The sequence below is a fragment of the Epargyreus clarus genome, unplaced genomic scaffold (genome assembly GCF_041222505.1).
Source record: "Epargyreus clarus isolate Ecla_fem2 unplaced genomic scaffold, WU_Ecla_fem_2.2 ptg000025l, whole genome shotgun sequence".
Classification (NCBI taxonomy): Eukaryota; Metazoa; Arthropoda; class Insecta; order Lepidoptera; family Hesperiidae; genus Epargyreus; species Epargyreus clarus.
In genome coordinates this window covers 2249942-2276924 of record NW_027332232.1, presented here as the reverse complement: position 1 = coordinate 2276924, position 26983 = coordinate 2249942, and the positions used below count along the sequence as shown (strand labels likewise).

At 37.3% G+C, this 26983-nt stretch overlaps 2 protein-coding genes across 2 annotated transcripts; both read left to right on the top strand.

Annotated features, from left to right (window-relative positions):
- The first annotated feature begins 723 nt into the window (after window positions 1-723).
- On the top strand, window positions 724-9531 carry LOC140752747 (uncharacterized). Its single transcript, XM_073087088.1, has 5 exons — window positions 724-1014; window positions 2090-2225; window positions 2968-3054; window positions 3684-3749; window positions 5389-9531. Exons 1-5 carry the CDS (start codon window positions 865-867, stop codon window positions 6549-6551), a joined length of 1602 nt encoding a protein of 533 aa, XP_072943189.1. The 5' UTR covers window positions 724-864; the 3' UTR covers window positions 6552-9531.
- Window positions 9532-12378: 2847 nt separating this feature from the next.
- On the top strand, window positions 12379-26061 carry LOC140752748 (luciferin 4-monooxygenase-like). The gene is made up of 10 exons (XM_073087089.1): window positions 12379-12560; window positions 15872-16079; window positions 17892-18213; window positions 20077-20230; window positions 20591-20736; window positions 21990-22119; window positions 23363-23444; window positions 23963-24102; window positions 25116-25286; window positions 25834-26061. Exons 1-10 carry the CDS (start codon window positions 12444-12446, stop codon window positions 25957-25959), a joined length of 1596 nt encoding a protein of 531 aa, XP_072943190.1. The 5' UTR covers window positions 12379-12443; the 3' UTR covers window positions 25960-26061.
- Window positions 26062-26983: the final 922 nt, after the last annotated feature.

Sequence of the window (26983 nt, the reverse complement as noted above, 5' to 3'; positions counted from 1 at the left end):
GTTCCTCTGGCGACTAAAAGGGGGCTTCCGGGGTTGCAGGCGGCAAGAGTGGGAACTCGAACCGCCCGGTAAACGACCCGGGAAGGGCGGCGGTATGTGTGGTCGCATACCGTCGTACGCTCCAGACGGAGCTTCAAGCTCACCTGGACAGAGCCCGATGAGACAACGCGCTAAGAGGACTCCGGTTGCGTTCCTTTAGAGATCCCGGAGTCCTGTACGCAGCGCTGAGGACGGCCACCGGAGGGGTTTTAGTGCGGTAGAAATCCCACATAACCCGGCGTCCCTCTCACGGCGCCGGGTACCTTTTGAAGGTTTCCCCCTCGTAAACAAAACAAAAAGGTTGCGTTCCTCTGGAGATCCAGGAATCCTCTACGCAGCGCCGAGGACGGCCACGGGGAGATTTAGCGCGGTAAAAGTCCCACGTGCCGCTCCCACGGCATAGGGTACCTTTCGAACGTTTCCCCCTCGTAAATAAAATGAAAATAATGTTTTCAAGACAAGACAAGAAATTTTGTATACATGTCACGGGTCCAGAAAAGATCACAAAGCACCTTTTATCCCAGAAAAACCACTGATCCAGAGGAATAGGTAAAAATAAGTTCTTTTAAATCCGTTTTTTACTACTAGAAAGACGTTTTTTATTTCCCTCCTTTTCTTTTTGTACCTAATAAAGTGGCAAAAAGCCAAGAATCTATCTTACGAAAAATATACCAAAACGTCAATGTCACACATTGTCAAATGCAGTGCGATGTGATGTTATAGGAATTAGGATGTTCTTGTTTTCAATGTGAAACTATGTTTAGTTTACGTTTTTGTTATTATTCGTATTAAATATATAGTAGATTAAACTCGCGGGAATCCAAAATGGATACGGGGATTATGGTGGAGCCGCTGCCTCTCTTGGGTACTTGCAATTTGTGCCTTAATGAAGGTGTAGTGAAGAGTATGCTTACGAAATGCGATAATAACATGGAATCGTTCACTGAAATGCTGCTAAAATGCTTCTCGATAGACGTAAGTGTCTTATAAATAGTAATTATTATTATTATAGTTAGTGTAATAGTACTTTAAACCTCGTTGCAGATTTAATTGATATATTCTCTTGCTCTCTGAATGAATTCACAAAAACGACACTTTATGTACTGTGCTATTTTGTTAAAATTAAGGAACCACACTATCGCTTTGGGAAGGACCTGTAATGATATGTGTTTGTGAGTAAATAAATAAATAATTATTAAGATTTTTCGACAAATATTGCCGTATTAATATATTTTAGTTTGTATTGTTTTTGTTTTTATTTCACCTAGTAGTTAAAATTCGGTCTCAATCGGGAAGTCCTAGATTCGATTCTCAAGTATCCACCTCAGATTTATGTTCTGTATTCTCAAGTTATGTGCGTATGAGAAATGAATTTTCACTTGCTATATTTATTTATTTATTATTATTCTTTTATTTATTTATTTATTTTTATTTATTTACTTTATTATACCTTAACTAATACTGGTATAAAAGGCGGAATGCTAGAAGCATTCTCTGCCAGTCTTATAGGCTAAGCACACAACGTACATGTTCTATAACAGTAGAAAACAAAGTAATAAATACGCCTATTCTGAAAAAAAAAAGTTCTCATAGGTCTAAAGTCTACCAATACGCCCTTGTCCAGCGCGGTGAACTGTGACCAAATCCTTCTCATTCTGAGAGGAGACCCGTACTCAGCAGTGGGATAGTAATAGGTTGATTTGATGTTAGATTCAATGAAAGATTCTAATAAGAAAAAAATATTTTGACAAGCTTCATACAATATCACTATTTCACATATACCTTTTATAAATTATTTTTTTATTTTATTTTATTTTAAATATATGCCCATATAATAATAATAATAAAAATAAAAAGTTGTCAAAGGTATTAAGTCCACCAATTCTTACTTGGCCAGCGCGGTGGACTATGGCCTAATCCTTCTCATTCTGAGAGGAGACCCGTGCCCAGCAGTGGGACAGTGATGGGTTGAACAATACACTTATACATATTATACGTAAGGTAACTTTTATTTCCAAAGTTAATTCAATATTTACACATTATTCACCAGGTATACACTTTAGTCCTCGACGACACGAAACGCCTCATATGTGGCCCGTGCATCACGAAGCTACGTGACGCTGTCTCCTTCAGGGAGATGGTAGAAGCTTCGCTGAAGGCACTCCAGGACACTTTGAAGTTACGGAGTAAGTTTTAGTACCCTTTGTGGTTCGACGGCAGCACCACCGCCACACCTATTTCTGTTATAACAGCAGTGTTAAGCGCTGCTGTGTTCTGGTGTGAAGTGTGGTAAGGGAGACACACTTTCCTAAGGCATTCCAGCTTACTCCTCAGGAGTAGCGGTGCATCTGTGGCCGACCTCAGGTAGGAAACCAATCCTATCTGGTGTTGATTACACATATCCATGGGCGGCAGTAGCCACTTACCATCAGGTGGACTGCATGCTCGTCTGCTACTCCTATATTATATAAAAATAAATCATTTGTCTCGCATTTTTTTTACAATTTATTCAACAAGGTCCTTTTCAAAATGTTTTGGACTACAAAGGCAGTACCTACTGTGTAGTCTGACAAATTTATTAATCTGGCACCTTGAAAATGGTGGTCGGTTTACCAAGATTAACTGTATTTAAAAGTGTTTTTGGGTGATAAACCCTATGGATGTGAATGTATGATGTTTTTATCTCGCTTTTATTAACTTGACCTGTATGTATGTATGTAACGGAATCTTTGAACTCGATTTTTACCCACTTTGAACTTTCCGATTAATTTAAAATTTTTAACAATTATCAAGAGCCGATGACAATACACGATTATAAAAATTTTGTCCCACTCTCATAAGGATTGTCAGGATTAACGATTATCCTTGTGCGATTTTAGCGTGGTTTTTAGTTTTTAAACTAATTATTCATTTGTATGTTATTTTCAGAAATCGAAGAGCCAAATGTTAAGGAGGAATCGGAAATGGACAATGAAGACGACTTTGATACAGGATCAATACACTGTGAGGAAAGCGGTGAGTTTTTCTTAATATAGCAGTAGTAGACGAGCATGCAGTCCACCTGATGGTAAGCTACTGCCGTATGGACATCTGTAATCAACCCCAGATAAGATTAGATTCCTACTTGAGATCGGCCATAGCGCCGCTACCCTAAAAGACTAAGCTCGAACGCCTCCGATAAGTATCTGTAATCAACTCCAGATAAGATTAGATTCCTACCTGAGGTCGGCCACAGCGCCGCTATCCTTGAGGACTAAGCTGGAACGCCTCGGATAAGTATCTGTAATCAACCCCAGATAAGATTAAATTCCTACCTGAGGTCGGCCACAGTGCTGCTACCTTTGAGGACTAAGCTGGAACGCCTCGGATAAGTATCTGTAATCAACCCCAGATAAGATTAGATTCCTACTTGAGATCGGCCATAGCCCCGCTACCCTTGAGGACTAAGCTGGAACGCCTCGGATTCGAATGTCGCTCACCACACTTCAAACCAGAACACAGCAGCGCTTACCATTGCTGTTATAACAGAAATAGGTGTGGCGGTGGTGCAGCCGGAGTCGAACCACAGAGGGTTCTACCTTCAAATATAGAATATACTGAAATTTAGGGCAGTTTTTTTTATGAAATTTTTTATGTTTTTTCAGACGAAGATGAGCGGATTTTTAAAAAAGTTAAGCAAGAATTGTCAATGGCGAATGATGATGGCATGAGTAAGTTGCAAAATATATATTTACTAGGTGACCCACCAAACTTTATACCGCCTCAAAATCTATTTATCAAATATATTTCATATAAAATATAGCCTATGTTACTCGTGGATAATGTAGCTTTCGAATGGTGAAAGAATTTAAAAATCGGTCCAGTAGTTTTTGAGCCTATTCATTACAATCAAACAAACAAACAAAGTTTTCTTCTTTATAATATTAGTATAGATGAATAAAAAAGAAGAGGAAAACTTTGTTTGTTTGGTTGTAATGAATAGGCTCAAAAGCTACTGGACCGATTTTAAAATTCTTTCACCATTCGAAAGCTACATTATCCACGAGTAACATAGGCTATATTTTATATGAAATATATTTGATAAATAGATTTTGAGGCGGTACAAAGTTTGCCGGGTCAGCTAGTATTTTAGTATAGAAGGGGCTATTCATTATTTAAGGGTCCTGTTGGGCGGTTATAATCTTATATATAAAATTCTCGTGTCACAATGTTACCGTACTCCTCCGAAACGGCTTTACCGATTTTCGCCAAATTTTATATGCATATTCAATAGGTCTGAGAATCGCTACTATCTATTCTTCTACCCCTAAGTGATAAGGGTTGTTTACCCTTAACATTTTTTTATTTATATGGCAACACAACGTTTGTCGGGTCAGCTAGTAATCTGTACATACCCTTACTGTCGATTAGGGTAGGGCTCAAATACATTCTTTGAGGGCCCAATCATTCTTAATTCTTCTAATATTGTAGAAGTTTAGAAGTCGATATTTTATATTAGAAATCGCGAAGTCAACCAAAAGTAGTTTTGACTAGAGCCTTGCTGCTTGCTTGAGTGGTTGGGTTGCATCATGTATCTTTAACATTTACAAAAGCCTAACTAACCGTCTAATCGGTGGATAAAAAAAATATTAGTTGCACCATTTTAGTTCAGGTTGAAATTACGTCATAACTACACTTAACATTAACCGATTTCAATCGGTTAAAGTTATTGTATTTGTCAACATCCGTATCTGTCAACGTTGACTAAAAATATGGTGACTGCGATACATCAGTGTTACCAACTCTCAAAAATATTTGGACGCCGTGCAAGCTTATGACACGTTTCCCGTTTTTTTTTTTTTGCTCGCCGCGCCTTTACAAAACCCCTAAAAATACCCCTAGACATATAAAACCCCTAGAAAAATCCCATACCACTCATTTACCCCCTAAATCTGGGGGGAAAACCCCTAAGTTGGCAACCGTGCGATACATGTCATTTGTATCGCTGTCACCATATTTTATATAGTAATGACAAATAAATTGGAGCAACACAGAATGGTTACATTCCATCGCTACCGTCAAAGTTAATGTTATATTTAACTTTAATGCAAACTTTAAACGGGCTTTCGATGCAACCCGCCCCTAAGGGCGTTTTTCCACCGCCGCCGTCACCGAGAACGAGATTATTTCGGGCCAACGTTAATATGACATGACGGATGTGCGCTGGACACGCGGCTATAGTAAATGTATGTACCGCTACTTCGACGCCGTCATCTCGTTCTCGGTGACGGTCCGGCGACGACAGCGGTGGACAAACGCCCTAAGAGTTTTGATTGCAACATGTACATTTTATGAAACTTCTTTTCACAGTTCTAAACGGTCTATCTATAAAAAAGGAGCCAGTAGAAGAGTACCGACCGAGAAGAACGAGACGGCAAGCGTCGTCGTACTCCGTCAAGAAAGTCCACGATATCAGCGAATCGGTAAAAATGGTCGAAGCTGGTCTGTTTCCTTTCAAAATGGGGAAGAACAGAACCTACGCCTGCTCGATATGTCCAGAAAAGTCCACGAGTTTGGACGATATCAAGACACACGTGACAGAACACAGTATATCGAATATTCACGCAGCTTTCAAGAAGATGATCTCGTCGAATCTCCAACGGTTTTATAAAGCATCTACCAGTTTAAGATGTAAGATCTGCAAAACGGATTTGTCAGATTATACAGAGTTGAAACAGCATATAGATAGTTGTGTGAGCCACTGTACGCCGAGGTGGAACAAGCTGCCCTTCAAGCTAGAAAAGGACCAACTCGACTGCCCCGTTTGTAAGAAGACCTTTTTAAACTTCGTCAGTCTGAACACACATATGAACGTGCACTACCCGAATCATATTTGCGATAGTTGTGGCAAGGCGTTCGCTTCAAAAGCGAGGCTAAGAGGTCACATGAGGACACACGAAATTGGGGATTTTCCGTGCAGATACTGCGATGCAGTCTTCGATAGGGTCACGAAACGGGAGAATCATGTGTCGAAAGAACACAAATCTGGTGTGAGATACGCGTGTAAGCGATGTAATATATCTCTGTCATCCTTCTACGCGAGACAGAAACATCTCGCCGAGGTACATAACGAGGAGTTGAAGAGATATAAGTGTAAAGCCTGTACCCAAAGTTACATAACACCGGGTCATTTGTCCAGTCATGTTAGACGAGATCATCTTAATGAGAGGAACCATAAATGTGATAAATGTGATTTGGCGTTCTACACACGGAATTCTCTAAAAATGCACATGATAAAACACGATGGGGAGAGAATACACGTGTGTAGTATATGCCATAAGTCGTATCAACGGAAGAAGACGTTACGGGAACATATGAGGATACATACGAATGATAAGAGATTCATTTGTCCTGTCTGTGGAAGGGCTTTCACACAGAAATGTACGCTGAAGGGACATTTGAAGGTACATGAACGAAAGGTTGATGATGATAGGAGTCCACAAGCGCTCACGTCGATAACGTTGCATATATAGTGAATTTTGAAAATAATTTGGGAGGAATTTGTCATTTGGTCACATTTGGGAGATACTTGTCATAGTGGTCGTATGTGGGAGGTACTTGTCATAATCTGACAATCGAATCAATAGTTTGTATGCGATCGTCAGAGATATTCTGTCGTTGTATATTGTGTGTAGGAGGAATCTGTCATACTGTTCATATGTGGGAGGGATTGGCATAGTCTGACAATTTAATCTAATTTGTTATATACGATCGTAAGAGATACTTTGTCGTCTACATCGTGTTTGGGAGGAATCTGTCATATTGGTCATACGAGTATGTGGGAGGGATTTGTCATAATCTGACAATTGAATCAATAGTTTGTATGTGATCGTAAGACATATTTTGTCGTTGTACATCGTGTGTGGGAGGAATTTGTCATATTGGTCATATGTGGGAGGGATTTGTCATAATCTGACAATTGAATCTAATTTGTTGTATACGATCGTAAGAGATGATTTTTCATTGTCGATCATGTGTTAAGAATTTCTCATAGTTGGTCGTACGTGGGAAGAATTTGACATAATCGTGGGACAATAAAAATTTGGTTAACACCATTTTGAAATAAATAATCTATTTTTATTTTTTTATTATTTATAATAACTAGTTCTATGCGATTGTGTGAGATTTGTCATAATCGATCATGTGTGGGAGAAGTTGTCTATTAGGTCCTATTTAGGAGGAATTTGTCATTGACGATCGTATTTAGGAGGATTTTGTCATAGTGGATAGACAAAAGAACTGTTCTACGTTTGTGAACAAGCGTGAGAATTTGTCATGTCATCGTATGTGACAGGATGTGTCATAGTCGAACGTATGTGGGAAGAATTTGTCATAATCATCGTACAATAATTGGTTTTGTGAGAGGATTTGTCACAGACGAGCAATTTGTCACAATTGATAGCGTAAGAAGGCAGTGATAGCCTAGTGGTTAAGGAACTCGGCCTCTCGATCGAGGGGTCCGAGGTTCAAATCCCATTAATTATCATTTGTTCAACGGTGTATGAAAACATCGTGAGGAAACCTGCATACCTGAAAGATTTATAAAAAAACGATCTCAAAGGTATGTGAAGTCTACCAATACGCACTTGGCCAGCGCGGTGGGCTATGGCCTAATTCTTCTCATTCTGAGAGGAGACCCGTGCCCAGCAGTGGGACAGTAATGGGTTGTTGATGATGATAGCGTAAGGGGAAAAATTTCCGGAAATCGATTTTTTTTCTATACGACCGTAAGCGGCAGAATATGTCATAGGTCATCTTATGTGGAAAGATTTGTCAAAGTCAATCGAAAGAAAGTGGGAGGAATTTGTCATAGTCGATTGTATAAGGGGAGAAATTTGTCATAATCGTTGGATTATATTTGTTCTATGCGATTTTAAGCGGCAGTATTTGTCATAGTCGAACATAGGTGGTAGATAAGTTAACACATATGGGTCACACATGGGAGAATTTGTCAGTGATACGAGTATATGGGAAAGTTTGTCACTAGCATATCAAAATGAACTTTTTTTATAACAGAGGAGTAGCAGACGAGCATGCAGTCCACCTGATGGTGTGGTTATTGCCGTCCGTGGGCAACTGTAATCAATCCCAGATAAGATTAGTTCCCTACCTGAGGTCGGCCACAGATGCGCCGCTACCCCTGAGGACAAAGCTGGAACGCCTCGGAAAAGTATGTCTCTTACCACACCCTTCAAACCAGAACGCAGCAGCGCCTAACACCGCTGTTATAACAGAAATAGGTGTGGCGGTGGTGCCGCCTGAGTCGAACCACAAAGGGTTCTACCACCTTCGAGCTTAGTCCTCAGGACTAGTGACGTATCTGTGACCAATCTCACAGGTCAGTATAATCCTATCTGAGGTTGATTACATATGTCCGGGCTGCAGTAGCTTACCATCAGGTGGACCGCATGCTCGTCTGCTACTCCTATGCTAAAAAGTGAGACATGCACACTCTCCCACAGAACACCTTCAGGCTAGAAATAGGTGTGACGGTAGTGCCTCCATCGAACCATATTGGTTATCATCGATATCATCGAACCACCATATCAACTTGCAATATTTGTGATTAAAATGTTTTAGTTATATTTAAGTCGATGATATACTTAGTAAAGTATATAAGAATATCTTCCACATATATCCATATATTTATTTTATTTTATTATACTTTAAGTAAATTAGTTTAAAAAGAATAATTTTAGTTTTAAAATACTGTTATAATAAATCGCCTTATTTACAAAAAACATATTATTTTAAATAATTATAATTTGTTATTATGATTAAATTTTATATTTAATAAATATATTAAAGGTGTAATTATTGTGGATTGTACAAATTTTGGATATAAAAATTAAGTTCGCATCGCTATAGTTTGATTCATAATTAGGTGTCCAAAATGTAAACAAAGAAATGTCACTATCAAATACAATTACAGATATTGTAAACCTTAATAAATCAACAAAAAACAAAAACTTTAACAACTACACACAATTTAATAAACGCGCTATGAAAACGAGAAAACATTCGAGTTCGATCACGATCACGAAAATGAACAACATCAGCTACGAAACTTAAAAATGGCGGCACAAATTTTTTTTGGATCTCGATTGTGTTACCATTATCACAATTTAATTTTCTACCATAAACCTTGTTTTTTATTATTATTACTGTATGGAACGAAATTGACGTAATATAAATATTGGAAAATGTGAATTGATCTTCATTTATTTAGATTTATATTTTATTATCGTTGTATTATTTTAATATCGTCAAAAATAAGAAACTACCATTTGAAACGTATTTTCTTGATAGGTCAACACCTATGTTTACATTTTGGACACCTAATTATGAATCGAACTATAGGAGGTTTATACGACTGTTGTGTAAAATAAATGTAAATGTATGTAAAATAATGTACGGGCAATTTTTCTACTGAAGATTTAGCGTTCTTTTTTTTTAAATATACGAGTAGGAGTAACAGACGAGCATACAGTACCTGATGGTAAGTGGCTACTGCCGCCCATGGACATCTGTAATCAACCCCAGATAGGATTAGATATTCCTACCTGAGGTCGGCCACAGATGCGCCGCTACCCCTGAGGACTAAGCTGGAACGCCTCGGAAAAGTAGAGACTTTTCCGAGGCGTATGTGTGTGGTGTGGTAAGGGAGAGCCCTTACCACACCACGTCACATTAACGGGGAGGGAGGGACTAGGGGTGGGGAGTTCTATTTTGTGACGTCACATTATAAATATTACAGCGTAAGAGCGTTTGTCCACCGCTGTCGTAACCGGACCGTCACTAAGAACGAGACGATGGCGCCGAAGTAGCGTACATACATTTACAAAGCCTCGTGTCCACCGCACGTCCGTCATGTCGTATTAAAGTCTGCCCAAAATAATGTCATTCAGTGACGGCGGTGGACAAACGCCCCGAATTGTATAAAAATATTAGGGGAATGATAAATTATTATGTTTTACCTCGATTTCTTTACTTACAAGTTAGTGATGGTTGTATTATTGTACTGTTGATTTAGAGAATTATAAAATAAGTTTGATATTTTTTGTCGTTTAATTTCTATACTAGTTTTTGCCCGCGGCTTCGCCCGCGTTTAAAAGAAAATAATATGACATACTAACATACATAAAACTGAAAATTCGTACTTTCATTGGAATGACAGTTGCGCCATCTGGCGAAAATTGGTTGTACCAACTCAAAAGATCATCACTTGATCAAATGCATAGTTTACGATTCAATCCTTACTACTATCGATTAAAATAATCGACTGTTTGGTCCAAAAGATCGATTCTCCTATTAATCGATTTAGATCGCCATCCCTAGTTGCCGTGGGATTTCCGGGATTAAAACTAACCTATGTCCTTTCTCGGGTCTCAGACTATCTTTGTACAAAATTTCATTAAAATCGGTACTGTGGTTTAGGCGTGAAGAAGAGACAGACAGACAGACAGAGTTACTTTCGGATTTATAATATTATAGTAAGGATAAGTAGTTATAGTTTAAAAACTAAAAACCACGCTAAAATCGCACAAGGAAAATCGTTACTCCTGATTCCTGACGATTCTGATGAGGAGAATGGGATAAAATTATTAAAATCGTGTATTGTCATCGGTTCTTGAAAAATTGTTGAAAATTTTAAATTAATCGGACCGTTCAAAGTGGGTTAAATTCGTGTTTAAAGATTCCGTTACATTGTTACATACATACATACGTACAACCCAAGCTAATAAAAGCGTGTTAAAAAAACTGTCCTTATCAACATCCTCAGGATTAACTATTTTCGAGGCGAGATTGTTTGAGCGCCTTAGAGAAAGTTCATCGCAAGTTACAAGATTGCAACAATTATTGCTCTTTAGTTTCAATAACTGGTATAGTGTGAATTTAAGTTTTAGACGAGACTCAAATGTTCTGAAACATATCTATAATGCCCTCCTATAGAATGACTTTTAGGATTCCGTACTCAAAGGGTAAAACGAAACCCTCCGCTGTCTGTTCGTGAGTCACAGGGCTTTATCTCTTAAACCGTAATAGATAGACACTTGATTTTTTTACAGAGGATGATAGTGGTCGCTATAATAACAAATACTAAAAAAATTATAAAATAAATATAGTTTAAAAAACTAAAAACCACGCTTTTAAGATAAAATCAACTAAAAAGTCGAAAATAATTTTCAACCTAGGAACCAATTAAGGAACAGTAAATAGTATAATTGTGGAAGAATTGTGGGGCGGTTTCCAAAACCGTTGAATGGGGCACACCGCACAAGTTTCTTAGTTGGTACGACCAATTTTCGACAGATGGCACCACTGTCATTCTAATGAAGGTACATTTTCAGTTATATGTATATCATGTTGTTTTTTTAAACGCGGGTGAAGCCACGGGCACTACTAGTGACTAATTAAAATTAGACATATTTGAAGATTTGAATTGAAACATGCATATTTAATTTTATTTATTGTTCCGGTACTGTGCCAATATTCGTAATTAAAACATAGTTGACGTAATTTGAACTAAGTTATCTATCTTTACGGAGGATTATTAAAATAATTACTGACAAGTAAAAAACCTGTTTGATAAGTTCAAAAATTATTGCTTTTACTTCTAAACGCGGCGATGTCTGCGATATATTTAAATGCTATTGAATTTAGAGCTTGTGTTCTATTTTTTATTATAAAATAGACGAGCATGCAGCCCACCTGATGGTAAGTGGCTCTTGCCGCATGGACATCTGTAATCAAACTCAGATAGGATTAGATATTCCTACCTGAGGTCGGCCACAGATGTGCCGCTACTGCTGTGGACTAAACTGGAACGTCTCGGAAAAGTAAGTCTCTCTTACTCCCTTCAAACCAGAACACAGCAGCGCCTAACATTGGGATCTACTTTTCCGAGGCATTCCAGCTTAGTCTTCTGGGGTAGCGAAGGAATAGGATTCTAACCTTATCTGGGGTTGATTACTGATATCCATGGGCAGTAGGCACTAGTCTGCTACACCTATGTTATACAAAAAAGGTTTACACAAAATATTATTTATTTTATATACACACTGCAGTTTCTCTAACTCTGTACATAATGGTATATTACCTAATTTAGTTGTGATGATTATTTTTACAAAAAAGGACGCTTGTTCATTGGACACTTACGAGTAGTTTTAATTAAGTAGAACAATTCAAATACCCATATTTGTTCAGTTTCATGCAAATGGGTATTATTTGCATGAACCAGAAACATCTGAGCAAATACCCAATTAGTATAAAAAGAAATTCTGACATACTTCCTGTTAGTACAACGTATTATATCACGTGTATTTTTTCTCTAAATTCGTGAATAATAAAAGTTTTAAAATAAAATGCTGCGCAATAATAATTATATTTACGGCAGTAATGACGTCATGGTGCCAGGTCATTTGAATTTCGGCCATTTTATGATGGATAAATGTAAGCAATTTAAAGAAATTATTGCTTTGGTAAGTCATTTTAAATATTTTAATTCAGTTACGAGTTTTTGAGTTCCAATTTATTTATTTAAATAAAATAAATATTTATTAAATATTCGTGTTCGTTGAATAAAAATGTATAAAAATGATTTTCATAAAATAAATTTACAATAATAAACCATAGATAAGTATAATAAACGTTGAATTTTGTCATAATATGTGGGCGCGCCGGTAGGTAGATCTACAATTGTCCCTGTAGTTCCGGGACTAGAATAGGGCTACGGTATCCCCTGCCTGTCGTAGGAGGCGACTAAAAGGGGGCTTCCGGGGTTGCGGGCGGCAAGAGTGGTAGCTCGAACCGTCCAGCAAGCGACCCTGGGAAGGACGGTGGTATGTGTGATCGCATACCGTCGTAAACACTACATGGTGTGGGAGGAGCGAAAACTGCTCCCCCATGGTAGAGCTCGTTGGGCATCGCGCTTGGAGGGCTCCGGTTGTGTTCCGTTGGAGATCCCGGAGTTCTCCAACAAGCGTTGAGGACGGCCACCGCGGGGGTTTTAGTGCGGTAAAAATCCCACATAACCCGGCGTCGCTCCCACGTCGTCGGGTACCTTTTGAAGGTTTCCCCCTTGAGAAGAAAAAAAAATGGTATTTCGATTCAACTAATTTAACCAATATTTATAAATTTGATATTAAAACCACGTGTGCGTGAATAATAAAGATTTAAAAATAACACGTAAGCTAAATTGAAGCAATAGTGTCAACAAGCTGATGATTCATCGAGAGTGCTGAACGACCGAGCAGATTACCATATAAGGTGACGTGGTCGCATACCGTCGTATACACCAGATGGTGTGGCGAGCGTCAAGCTCACCTGGGCGGAGCCCGACGGGGCAACGCGCTAAGAGGACTCCGGTTGCGTTCCTTTGGAGATCCCGGAGCCCTCAACGCAGCGCAGAGGACGGCCACCGGGGGGTTTTAGTGCGGTAAAAATCCCACATAACTCGGCGTCGCTCCCACGTTGTCGGGTACCTTTTGAAGGTTTCCCCCTCGACAAAAAAAAAAAAAAAGATCACATTTTTCTAATAAAACTGGTTTGCTGATATTTCGTTTTGGGGCCCTTTTGCATTTAATGAGCGATTTATGTATGGTCCAGAGATGACACCGCGGACCCCTATACATATACTCGCGGACCCCCAGGGGTCCGCGGACCACAGGTTGGGAAACGCGGCTATAGAACATAGCGCACGAACAAAATAGGGTTCACACATTTCGACGCTACTGAGTACACTAACAATGGTCTAACGGTAAATTGTGGCGCTTGCGCTCGAGGGTTCCGAGTTCAAACCTCTCAAAAAAGAAAATATAAATGTATTTTTTCTAAACATCAAAATTTAAATTTTATATTTGGTTAATTGAAGAAATTGTGGAAGAAATAAGCGTAGTACAAAAATATCACAACGGTTGTAGTTTCAAAACCGGTTTGTACAAACAAATGTAACTATAATATATTATATTATAAGGAGAACAAATATAGATTGTCATTGCAGCGACTGAGATAGAAACACGCTACCTATAATAATGGATTACAACAATATTAACAGATCATAAAACTATTTTGTTCGCTGATGACCTATGAAGAAGAAATAAATTTAACAATTGATAAATTATCCAAATGGCTTAAAAATAATAATTTAAAAATAAACATTAATAAAACCAAAATTATTCAATTCCAAACGTATAATAAAAGACATATTAATTTAAATATAGTTCATGACAATACTCCAATAGAAGAAGTAGGGAAAATCAAATTTCTAGGAATAATACTCGACAAAAATTGTAACTGGAGAGGGCACATTGAATATGTCTGTAATAAATTAAATAAGTTTGTGTTTGCAATAAAAAGAATACGGCTTATGGTATCGACGGAAGCAGCACTCAGTGCATACCATGGATATGTGTTTTCAGTTTTATTATCCGGCCTGTTATTGTGGGGGAACTCGGTAAACATAATTAAAGCATTTCGCATTCAGAAAAATGCATAGCGATTTGTGGTGCTGGGCATATGGATTCTTGTAGACCTTTATTTAAAAAGTATCGAATACTGCCCCTAGCATGCATGTACATTAGGGAGGTCTGTCTGTTTGTCAGACAGCATCCACATTATTTTGAAATCCAATCTCAATATGTAAGTAGGAATGCAGACAAAAATAAATTTAGATTATTCATGCCAAAATTACGACTAGAAATATATAAAAAAAATGCTTACCTTATAGCTATAACAATGTGAGCCGTCACGGGACGCCTGGCAGATGTGAAACATCGACATTATTTTGTAAAAGTAATATGCAGAAAAGAACATATTGTGATAGGAACTAAATATGTCATAATGATAAAATAAAATATTACGATTTTTGCGCATGGCGACGCGTCGCCACACCGTACACACTGCTGCATGTAGACTGTATATATATATACACCATCGTATATCGTGGCATATACGCATGCGACGCCACGCCAGAAATCGGTTTTACGTGCGGCTATAGATGTTTCACATCAAAATATATAACAAATTACCAGACAAATACAAAGATCTGACCTTAAACATTTTTAAGAGGAAAATTACCGAATGGCTTATGCAACACTGCTTTTGTGACATAAATTAATATTTTCAATGTACAGAATAAAAATGACATCTAATAATTTAATACGAATTAACTTTTTTTAATTTTATTTTTATTTTTTCCTAATTTCTTTTTTCAATTTGACATGATTGCACACCATTGTAATGGTAGAATGTACGAACTTCTATTGCTGTAACTATCTTTGTGTACTACATTCTTGCAATAAATAAATTTCATTTCATTTCATTCATTTCATTTCATTTAAAATTATAGTTAAAATAATTAAATGAATAAGCGTTAATGCCACCACAGTAACAATAACACCCAAGCAAAATACCAAACAGTTCAGAGCACCACCGTGCCGTGACAACTTTTGATCCGTTGACAGTTGCGCGCCCCTTTTTTATACCATGATACAGGTAGCCAATTGTTAATACGGAGAGGTGGTTCAAAATTAATATCATGAGATTTAAAAAACGGAATATTTATATATAAAATGCAGTATTCTCCCACAAATAACAGTAAAATTAAGTATAGTTGCGCTTTAAGTGCCCTCTATTATCAAGTAGAAAGAACTAATAGATAGTTGCATTTGTTTATTTAGTTCTGCTACTCAACAATAGATGGCGCTAAATCCTTCAAAATGTTAACTTACTATCTACTACCTAAGTTTTATATTATATTTACAAAAAATATGCAACGTTATTATATTTTTAGCAAAATGCAGATACCGGTGAAACGATGACTTATAAGCAATTCTTGCAACTGTCAGTTGATATTGCCCTCTCGCTCAGACGTATGGGAGTGAAAAAGGGTGACGTTATAAGTATTTGCAGCGACAAAAGATTGGAGTTCATGCCGACGTTGCTCGGGATTATGTGTACTGGCGCCACTTTGTTCGCAGCTACTGTTAGCTGCAGAAACGGTAATGTAACCTTAATGAATAATGATAGTTTAAAAACTAAAAATGTCTCTAAAATGTTTGAAATACTTATTCATTTATTACGTAAATTACGTTATTAGTTATTTATACGGACAATTTCTCTAATAAGTACTTAATAATGTTTTTATTTAAAAAAAAATATCAAATCAGCGTTTTGAGGCTTCATCCAATTTAAAGGCGATAAGGCTGAAGGATTTTTCCATTTTACTTATTATAGGTCGTATAGTCCGCGTAAAACTGCTAGTCCGCTCTGAATATAGAAATGAATCGCGTCGCCATAGCAAATTGTATGACTACACCTGCTCGCAACAACTTCAGAGCGGACTAGCAGTTTGAAAACTATAACTGTCATCAACATTGTCGCACGATTAAATTAATGTTGGTCGGACCGAAAATAGTGTTAGTCTGTTGACAATCCATAGACAAAACTTTCAGTTTTGTATAGCGATACTCGTTTAAAAGTTCAATATCTACACTAATATTATAAATAGGAAAACTTTGTTTGTATGTTTAGTTGTAATGAATAGGCTCAAAAACTACTGGACCGATTTAAAAAAATCTTTCACCATTCGAAAGCTACATTATCGAGTAACATAGGCTATATTTTATATGAAATATATTTGATAAATAGATTTTGAGGCGGTACAAAGTTTGCCGGGTCTGCTAGTACGTTATAATTTATTAATAATATAGAAGTAGCTCGTCTGCTTGTATGTAGTCCACCTAATGGTAAGGCTACTGCCGCCCATGGACATTTGTAATCAACCCCAGATAGGATTAGGTATTCCTACCTGAGGTCGGCCACATGCACCGATACCACTGAGGACTAAGCTGGAACTTCTCGGAAAAGTATGTCTCCCTTACCACAGTTCAAACCAGAACACAGCAGCGCTACACTGCTGTTATAACAGAAATAGGTGTGGCGGTGGTGCATTATTGTATGTTGCACTCCTATAAAGAAGTGTTATTTTAAAGGTCCGTTTATTAATCTACGTCCTATAATAAATAATTAATATCAAATTAAGTTAAGCTACATTATAATATACATTATAATATAAAACTTATCTATCCGATTCATATTTGGAATTCGTATATATGATCACGTCTCTGAGTATCGTAAAAAACTCAAGTAGCTCCCAATTCGTCTTCGTCGGAATACTTATATACTTTCTGCTTTATACTGCATCTTGTTTAACCCTAACACACCTAATTATTTAAAAGAGCGTTTTCATTAGTTGCATCTGTCTCACGATACACATTTACTGCGCTCCAATGAAAACCTTTCCCTATTAACTCCTTCTTCTTCTTCATCATTCTTTAGTAAATCTTTTACTGCAGTGGCTGTGCGCCTATGGAATGCCTTACCGATTATTATCCGACGTGTGCAATCACTGGTTTTTTTAAAAAATCAAGTAAAAGTATTTTATCTATCATTATAATCTGCTTCCTAGTTACCCTGTTATTTTTATACTATTCTATTATTACTTTATGTATTCTCATCTTTCTCTTGTTTTCTTCTATTCTTAAATACTCTAGCTGCTGATATATTTAAAATATGACCATTATACTCATGTACACCCCTACCCTGGATCTCTTGTATACAATATTACTTTCTTGCAATAAGTAAATGGTTGCCTGGAAGAGATCGCTATTTAGTGATAAGACCGCCAGTTGTACCTTTGATTATTGTAAAATATTTTGTATTTGTTACTTCAAATTTGGTGTAAAATAAAGACTTTTGTATATGTATTGTATTGTAAAATATATCCTATTGACACAACAATATATTTTCAGAGAGAATTCAACGTAAATTAGAATTGACGAAACCAAAAATCATTTTCTGTTCGCCCACCGCTTATGACATTCACAAGGACGTCTTAAAAACCACTGGATGCGAGAAATTAATAATTTACGGCGACGAATCAAATGGAGAATTGTTATTTAAAGATTTTTTAACACAACACGGTAGTGTGGAGGACTTCCTACCAGTAGCAGTGGAGGGCTGGAGAGATATTGCAGTAATTCTATTCTCGTCTGGTACTACAGGGCTACCTAAACCTACACCTTTAACTCATCTCAATTTAATTAGTATTAATCAAACTGGAGTCTTTGATCAGTAAGTTTTGTCTATAAATATACAATTACTTTGGAGGACCGTTGTGGTTCGAGGCGAAGGCACCAACTCCACACCTATTTCTGCCAACATTGGTAAAATTATCTGTGTCCTTTGAAGTAGCGGTGGCCGTTGAGTCAACCGACTAGTTAAATCAACCGTTGATTCACTTTCAACGAATCAATATTAACCCAATAGAAATTAACTAGTTAAATACGTCAACGACGTTGAACGGAACGTTTCGCTATTTTCAACGTAAATTTTATTTTGTTTAGAATTAAACTTACGTTAAAAATAAAATTTTAAAAATATATATTTTTTATAATATACGAGTAGCAGACGAGCATATATCTTAATTTTGTCGGTATAATAACATAATTTAAACTCCAATTATGTAGAATATATCTAATCATTATTTATTACAAATATCGAGAAATAATATTTATATCAATTCTTGATATTTATAATATATACTATGTCATTTTTGTTTCTAAAATAACATTTACCTCACGTCAGTAGAGACGCGTTAATCGTTGCAGCAGAGTTAAAAATCGTTTATTGTTGATGCAAGTTGGAATTAGTAGCACGTTAACTTGTTGACGAAATTAACTAGTTGATCAACGGAAATTAACGTTGACGTGTCGTTGACGAAAAAAACTTCAACGACCCACCGCTACTTTGAATTATGTGGTAAGGGAGACATACTTATTCGAAGCGTTCCAACTTAGTCCATTAGGGTAGCGGCGCTATTACCAAACTTAAGTCGGGATGTAATCTTATCTATGGTTAATTACTGATGTCCATGGGCAGTAGCCTCTTACCATCATGTGGACTGCAATATAGTTTTTTTTTTTTATTTAAAAAAGGTCTGATCCGCTACGAAACTCTTTTTTAATATATTTTTTTGACGTGACAACGTCTTATAATTCGATGGAGCCGGCTGCACGCACCAAAAAATATCACTCATGCGGCGTTACCTCGCTCTGAGGCGTTCCATTCAGGCTTGAAGTGCAAGCGAGAGCGAAACGAGCGAAAAAGAGGCACAATCCGCCTCCGAGTTTTTACCTCCTTCTCCATCCATACAAAATATCTATCTAACAAATAAAATAAAAAATTTCTTTTGAAAAATGCAACCATTCCATCAGTATTTTCTTATGACGTTGTCACATTCAACTATCGTCAGTAAACCGACTTTACAGACAACCGATTTTTATGGTATAAATTCTTACGTGCGTTACATCCTAAAATACATCATAGCAAAACAAAATGATAATACATATATATATATTTTATATAATATATAGCAGATGAGCAGTCCATCTGAGCAGTTACTGCCACCCGTGGACATCTGTAATCAACCCCAGATAGTATTAAATCTGAGTTCGGCCACAGATTCGCCGCTACCCCAGAGTACGAAGAAACTCCTCGGAAAAGTATGTCTCCCTTACCACACTTCAAACCAGAACACAGCAGCGCCTAACACTGCTGTTATAACAGAAATTGTGTGCGGTGGTGGTGCAGGAGTCGAACCACAAAAGGTTCTACCTTCAAACAAATAATCATCATCAACCCATTACCGTCCCACTGCTGGGCACGGGTCTCCTCTCAGAATGAGCAGGATTAAGTCATAGTCCACCGCGCTGCCCAAGTGCGTATTGGTAGACTCCACAACCTTTGAGATTTTTTTTATAAATCTCTCAGGTATGCAGGATTCCTCACGATGTTTTCCTTCACCGTTTAGCAAGTGATAATTAATTTCTAATACGCACATAACTTCGAAAAATTAAAGGAGCCTGGGACCTCGGACCACCTAATATCAAACAAATAATAAAGAATAAATATCCGATGTAATTTTTCTTTCCTCAGCATATCCTGCGGTAAACGTATTCTAGTGACTCGGGAGTGGTATTACTCTTACGGCATACTCCACACTGTGGGTGCCTTGGTCGCCGGCGCCACTGTCGTCTTCAGCGTCAAGAGTGGCCTTGAAGACTATTTGGAGATCATTCAGAAACAAAAGGTACTTCGCTTCTAGTCACTTCTTTTGGAAGGTGATAGAACTCTTTGTGGTCCGACTCCGGCGGCACCACCGCCACACCTATTTCTGTTATAACAGCAGTGTTAGGCGCTGCTGTGTTCCATTTTGAAGGGTGTGGTAAGGGAGACATACTTTTCCGGGGCAATCCAGCTTAGTCCTTAGGAGCAGCGGCGCATCTGTGGCCGACCTCAGGTAGGAATATCTAATCCTATCTGGGGTTGATTACAGATGTCCATGGGCAGCAGTAGCCACTTACCATCAGGTGGACTGCATGCTCGTCTGCTACTCCTATATTATAATAAAAAATCTAAGTTTTATGAATATTTCAATGTGTTTTCACAGGTTTCCATGCTCCAGCTGGTGCCGGCGACTTTAAACGAAATTATCAAATCGTCCATTGTCAATAAATACAACTTGTCTTCAGTTGAAAAAATAATACTTACGAGTACACCCATTGACGGCAATATGGTAGCTATGGCAAGGACTAAGTGAGTATCATTTCATCATCATCATTATCATCATCATCAACCCATTACTGTCCCACTGCTGGGCACGGGTCTCCTCTCAGAATGAGGATTAGGTCATAGTCCACCGCGCTGGCCAAGTGCGTATTGGTAGACTTCACATAATTTGATTTTTTTTAACATTTTTCAAGTATACAGGTTTCCACACGACGTTTTCCTTCACCGTTTTGTGGCGACCTCCCGCTACTCGACAAGAGATGGCGCCACGAGTATTCTGAATCACGCTATCGAAGTTTTCTTAATATCCTTCATATATACAAGCTCCGAACTGAGACTGTCGGAGCACGGCCGCTCCCCGGGCACGATTACCTAGCCCGGCGGGAGATCTCCCTTTGCCAAAGTGGTGACTCCGACGTGATCCCACTTTGGCAAAGGGAGATCTCCCGCCGGGCTAGGTGATCGTGCCCGGGGAGCGGCCGTGCTCCGACAGTCTCAGTTCGGAGCTGTTCGGACCTGTTCCGCGTAAATTACACAATGACAGCCATTAAACGGTTGAAAGAATGAAGGTGGTAGAACCCTTTGTGGAGAAGGTGGTAGAACCCTTTGTGGTTCGACTCCGGCGGCACCACCGCCACACCTATTTCTACCTAATAACAGCAGTGTTAGGCGCTGCTGTGTTCCGTTCTGAAGGGTGCGGTAAGGGAGACAGACTTTTCCGAGGCGTTCCAGCTTAGTCCTCAGGGGTAGCGGCGCATCTGTGGCCGACATCAGGAATATCTAATCCTATCTGGGGTTGATTACAGATGTCCATGGGCGGCAGTAGCCACTTACCACCAGGTGGACTGCATGCTCGTCTGCTACTCCTATATTATAATAAAAAAACATAATTATGAGGTGTTATAGTACAAACAGTGGCAGTAACATCGCTTAAAGCTTTAAGCAGTCTGTTTTTTTGCTTTTAAAACAATTATTTGGTCTCGTTTTTCATTAAAAAGCGCTAAAGAAGTATTACTTCTTACGTGTGTACATAAGTAGTGTCCGCGCCAAACTTCTAGTCCGCTCTGAATATAGAAACGAGTCACGTCACAATAGCAAATTGCAGATATTAGCGGGACGAAGACAGCGCGCCCCCCGCTGCCCCGCACCCCCTTTCTCGCCCGCGGGTACATAGCTGCGTTAGTGTGCCCTTACGTTACGGAGTATATGCTAACTAAACCTGCGCACACAAACAGAGTGGACTAGCAGTTTGGCGCGCACAATACACATAATTAATTTAGTTTACAGAATCTTCGCAAAGTCGTTCAAATGTATGGCATGAGCGAAGCAGGTTGTTTGATCATAAATGACAGCGGGATGGGCCACAAGATCAATAGTGCCGGTACAGTGCGAGCTGGTACGATTTTTAAGGTAAATGAACACAAGACCCAAGACTTTGGGGACGTTCATTAATAGATGAGGCGTTTAGGGTCTGATTCATAATTAGGTGTCTAAAATGTAAACAAAGAAATGTCACTGTCAAATACGATTACAGGTGTTGTAAACCTTAATAAATCAAAAAGAAACAACAACTTTAACATTCTCAATAAAAACAAAATATTTAACAACTACACACAATTTAATAAACGCGCTATGAAAACGAGAAAACATTCGAGTTCGATCACGATCACGAAAATGAATAACATCAGCTACGAAACTTAAAAATGGCGGCACAATAAATGTTTTGGATCCCGATTGTGTTACCATTATCACATTTAAATTTCTACCATAAACTTTGTTTTTTATTATTATTACTGTATGGTACGAAATTGAGGTGATATAAATATTAGAAAATGTGAATTAATCTTAATTTATTTAGATTATTATTTTATTATTGTTGTATTACGTGAATATCGACAAAAATAAAAACTACCATTTCTAACGTATTTTCTTGATAAGTCAACACCTTTGTTTACTTTTTGGACACCTAATTATGAATCAGAGTATACAAACTTTATTTTCCTTATCTTTTAATTTTGCTATTTTGTATCGGTTTTTCGAGCGCACAACAAAGCGTTCAAACTTCAAATATGTGTGGAGCCTGCTACACAAGCGCAAAGTCCTGTTGCTAGGAGACCATGACATAAGTGACAGGTTAAAAAAATTAAAGAAATAAGTGTTCAAATGTGTGAGCAAAGTATTTGTTCAAATATTTGTTTATGTCTGTCACGGGCCTGTGGGTTTTATTGGTAAACTGTTCAAGTCAGCCATAGATTAGTAAAGATACTTCGCCGCCTTGAGATTGAATGAAGCCACAAATGGCTAATTAGTAAGTTCTTTTTTTGAATTCTTGACAAATAAAAACATTTTTAGAGAAAACTTACGAATAAATAACTAATACTGCGTAACCTACGTAATAAATAAATAATTATTTCAAATATTTTAGGGACATTTTAGCACGGAGACGTGGCAAAACTTTTTTACGCAACTATTTCAATTCTCAAAACTGGGTACATTTTCTTGTTAGGAGTGAGTAATCTTTACTAATCTATGAAGTCAGCACAGTTGGTTCCGACCAAAGTATATTTGGTTGTACAATTATGTCTAACATTACATAACTTATAATATGATTTGTTTATTATTTTATGGAACTCCTTTTCCACTTTTCCTACAGGTGGTAGATATTGAGACCAGAGAACCTTTGGGACCAAATCAACGCGGTGAAATCTGTTTTAAGTCCATAACGCTTATGCCAGGTTCGTAATATTGCAATTTTAATTCAAATTAATATAAACATACTAGCTGAGAAATTGTTTTTCGACTCGATTTTATCTATACTTTTATACTTTACTAATATTATAAAGAGGAAAACTTTGTTTGTTTGTTTGAATGTATCTAATGAATAGGCTCAAAAACTACTGGAACGATTTTAAAAATTCTTTCACCATTCGAAAGCTACATTATCCACGAGTAACATAGTCTATATTCTAAATGAATTATATTTGATAAATAAATTTTGAATTTTGAGGCGGTACAAAGTTTGCCGGGTCAGGTAGTACTAAATATAGTTACTGCCATCTATTGGTGAATAGCGGAACTAAGTCAGCAATCATTTTGCAACAAATTTTTCCAATGACAAAAGATGATAAATACATTAACTGCCATCTATTGGTGAACAGCAGTACTAATTTAGTACAAATTTTCGTTTAGTTTTTCCAGTGGTCAATAGATGGCGTTGACATCGTGCCTATTATTTTTAATTACAATATTTCAGGTTACTTAGGAGACACGATCTTCGAATATATTGATGAAGAAGGATTCTACAAATCTGGCGACGTTGGTTATTATGACGAAGACGAATACTTCTATATCGTTGACAGGATAAAGGACATGATTAAATATTGTGGAGCTTCGGTAAAGTAAAGGATTTATAAAATAATCATCATCATCAACCCATTACTGTCCCACTGCTGGGCACGGGTCTCCTCTCAGAATGAGAAGGATTAGGCCATAGTCCACCGCGCTGGCCAAGTGCGTATTGGTAGACTTCACATACCTTTGAGATTTTATTTTATAAAATCTCTCAGGTGTGCAGGTTTCCTCACGATGTTTTCCTTCACAGTTTACGCAAGTGATTATTATTTTCTAATACGCACATAATTTTGAAAAATCAGAGCCTGGGATTTGAACCTCGGACCCCTCGATCGAGAGGCCGAGTTTCTTAACCACTAGGCTATCACTGCTTTTATATTTTTTTATAAAATAATATAATAGAATAATCTAACGACCACCATAACGGTTAGTCACGCAGAGTTCCGAGTTCGATCCCCAGTCATACAGATATCTAAAATTAATTCAGATTCTCATTCTGGAACTAAGTGTGTGTGGTCTTTATGTATATCTCCCCGCCTTCAAAAACCTTAAAAATAATATAAATTAAACCATTTTATAATATTGTGGTAGGCGACAAGTATCCAGTCCACCTGATGATAAGTGCTACTGCCCCTGAACATCTGTAATCAAACCCAGATATGATTATATTCCTACTTGAGTCGGCCACACGTGCCGCTACCCCTGAGGACTAAGCTAGAACGCCTCGGAAAAGTATGTCTCTTACCACACTTCAAAGCAGAACACAGCAGCGCTTAACACTGCTGTTATATTTCATTGCAAAATATAAGTCCATAGAATTTAAATAATCATTATTTATAACAACTAGATTGCAACAATCAAATTAATAACTATATCATGTAGTTTGATTACTGTAGTTAAGTTATGTTATGGTTAAAAGTAGTTAACTACATCTACATACTTATGATTACATTGTTGTAACCAGATTACAAATAGTTAACTACGCCCAACACTGCCTGCTACAAAATTGAAGTTACAGAAGGTTCTACCATCCTCAACCTTATCTTAATTTCTAGTTCTCGCCAGCGGAATTAGAATCAGCACTGATGCTGCATCCAGCTGTAAAAGAAGTTGGTATTGGAGCGAAACCTGATGAAAAATATGACCAAATACCGATAGCGTTTGTTGTTCTGAAAACAGAATGTAATGTTAATGAGACAGAAATAATGCAGTATTTTGAAGAGTGTGTAAGTATTAACATTTTTTTTGATGTGAAACATCTATAGCCGCACGTAAAACCGATTTCTGGCGTGGCGACGCATGCCGTGGCGATGCTATACGATGGTATATATATACAGTCTATAGTACGGTAGTGTAGTAGTAGCAGTAGTGTGTACGGTGTGGCGACGCGTCGCCATGCGCAATCGAATTCAATAAATAGTCATCGTTATCTGGAAAAAAATCGTAATATTTTATTTTATCATTATGACATATTTAGTTCCTATCACAATATGTTCTTTTCTGCATATTACTTTTACAAAATAATGTCGATGTTTCACATCTGCCAGGCGTCCCGTGACGGCTCACATTTTTTTTATATAATATTCAAAGGTGACTGACTGACATAGTGATCTATCAACGTAACGATACGAAATAATGAAATAGAATACCGAAAGCTTTTTAGTTGATTTTATCATAAAAGCGTGTTTTTTAGTTTTTTGAACTATATTTATTTTCCATCATATTTCTGAATTCTGTAACATTTTTGTGGTGTTTATATAAACTATGTTTTAGATGCCTACAATAAAATTGGGCGGAGTTCGTTTCGTGTCTTCACTACCTCGAGGTGCAGGTGACAAGCTGGATAGGAAGGCTTTGAAAGATATGCTGAAGGCTGTAGATATATTTCCTTTAAAATAATTTACTTACATTCATCTTACATATGCGTAAATTTAGAGAAATAATTTGTTTGATAAAATTAATTAATAAACAGATGCACGTAATTTAAAATTTGTTTTTTTCTAAATAATGTACAGTCCGCGCCAAACTGCTAGTCCGCTCTGAAGTTGTTGCGAGCAGGTGTAGTCATACAATTGGGTACTTGACAGTTACAACAATAAAATATGAAATACGTTGGATATGATAGCTTATAAGTAAACATAAATTATGCAGTATTTCGTTTATTTTTTAATACGTTCTAAGTATTTTAATTTTTAAAAAGAAATTTTCGATTTTTTATCTGTGGATTTTAAATCCCAAAACGGCGACAGTGCTGCCTCAAATGTCATGTGACGTCACTACATCGAAACCAAACAAGACAAATAATAATTAAATCGTTTGCTGTTAGAGTTGGTTGAATTTATAATATGTTGTGAACCGAAATGAAGCCATACTATACTAAAGCTGATAGCGTGAACCTGCTTAAAGAATCTCCATATATGCAGTGCAATAAATCAAAATGGATACAAAAACTTCCGTGAGATAACCTATGGAAATATCAAATAAACAACGTAAGTAAAACATTCTTTATATTTACATTTAATCATATCGGACAATTAAAACATTTCTTAACTGACTTCAGACAGAAGAAAGGTTGTCTTCAAGTGATTATTAAGATTTTTTTAAATATACTTATATTCTTATGTGAACTGTTTTAAGGTTATTAATTGGTTATATTTATATTTACAGATCTTCCCGACAATCGTATAGTGACGACGTTATAGAGTATGTGCAGTTTAAGAGGAAGGCAAGTTTGTGTTTCATGAAAAGTAAAAGTTGTCCTGAACACAAGGTACATCAATGAAAATGTGATGACTGTCCTGCCTAGAAGAAGTGAGGAGCCAAAAGTTTCGAAAGTGGGCACCAGTCTGAAATACATAAAGTAAAGTACACGGGAAATAGTATTTCTTTACTTGCGTAACCTACCCAACAAGATGAAGGAAGA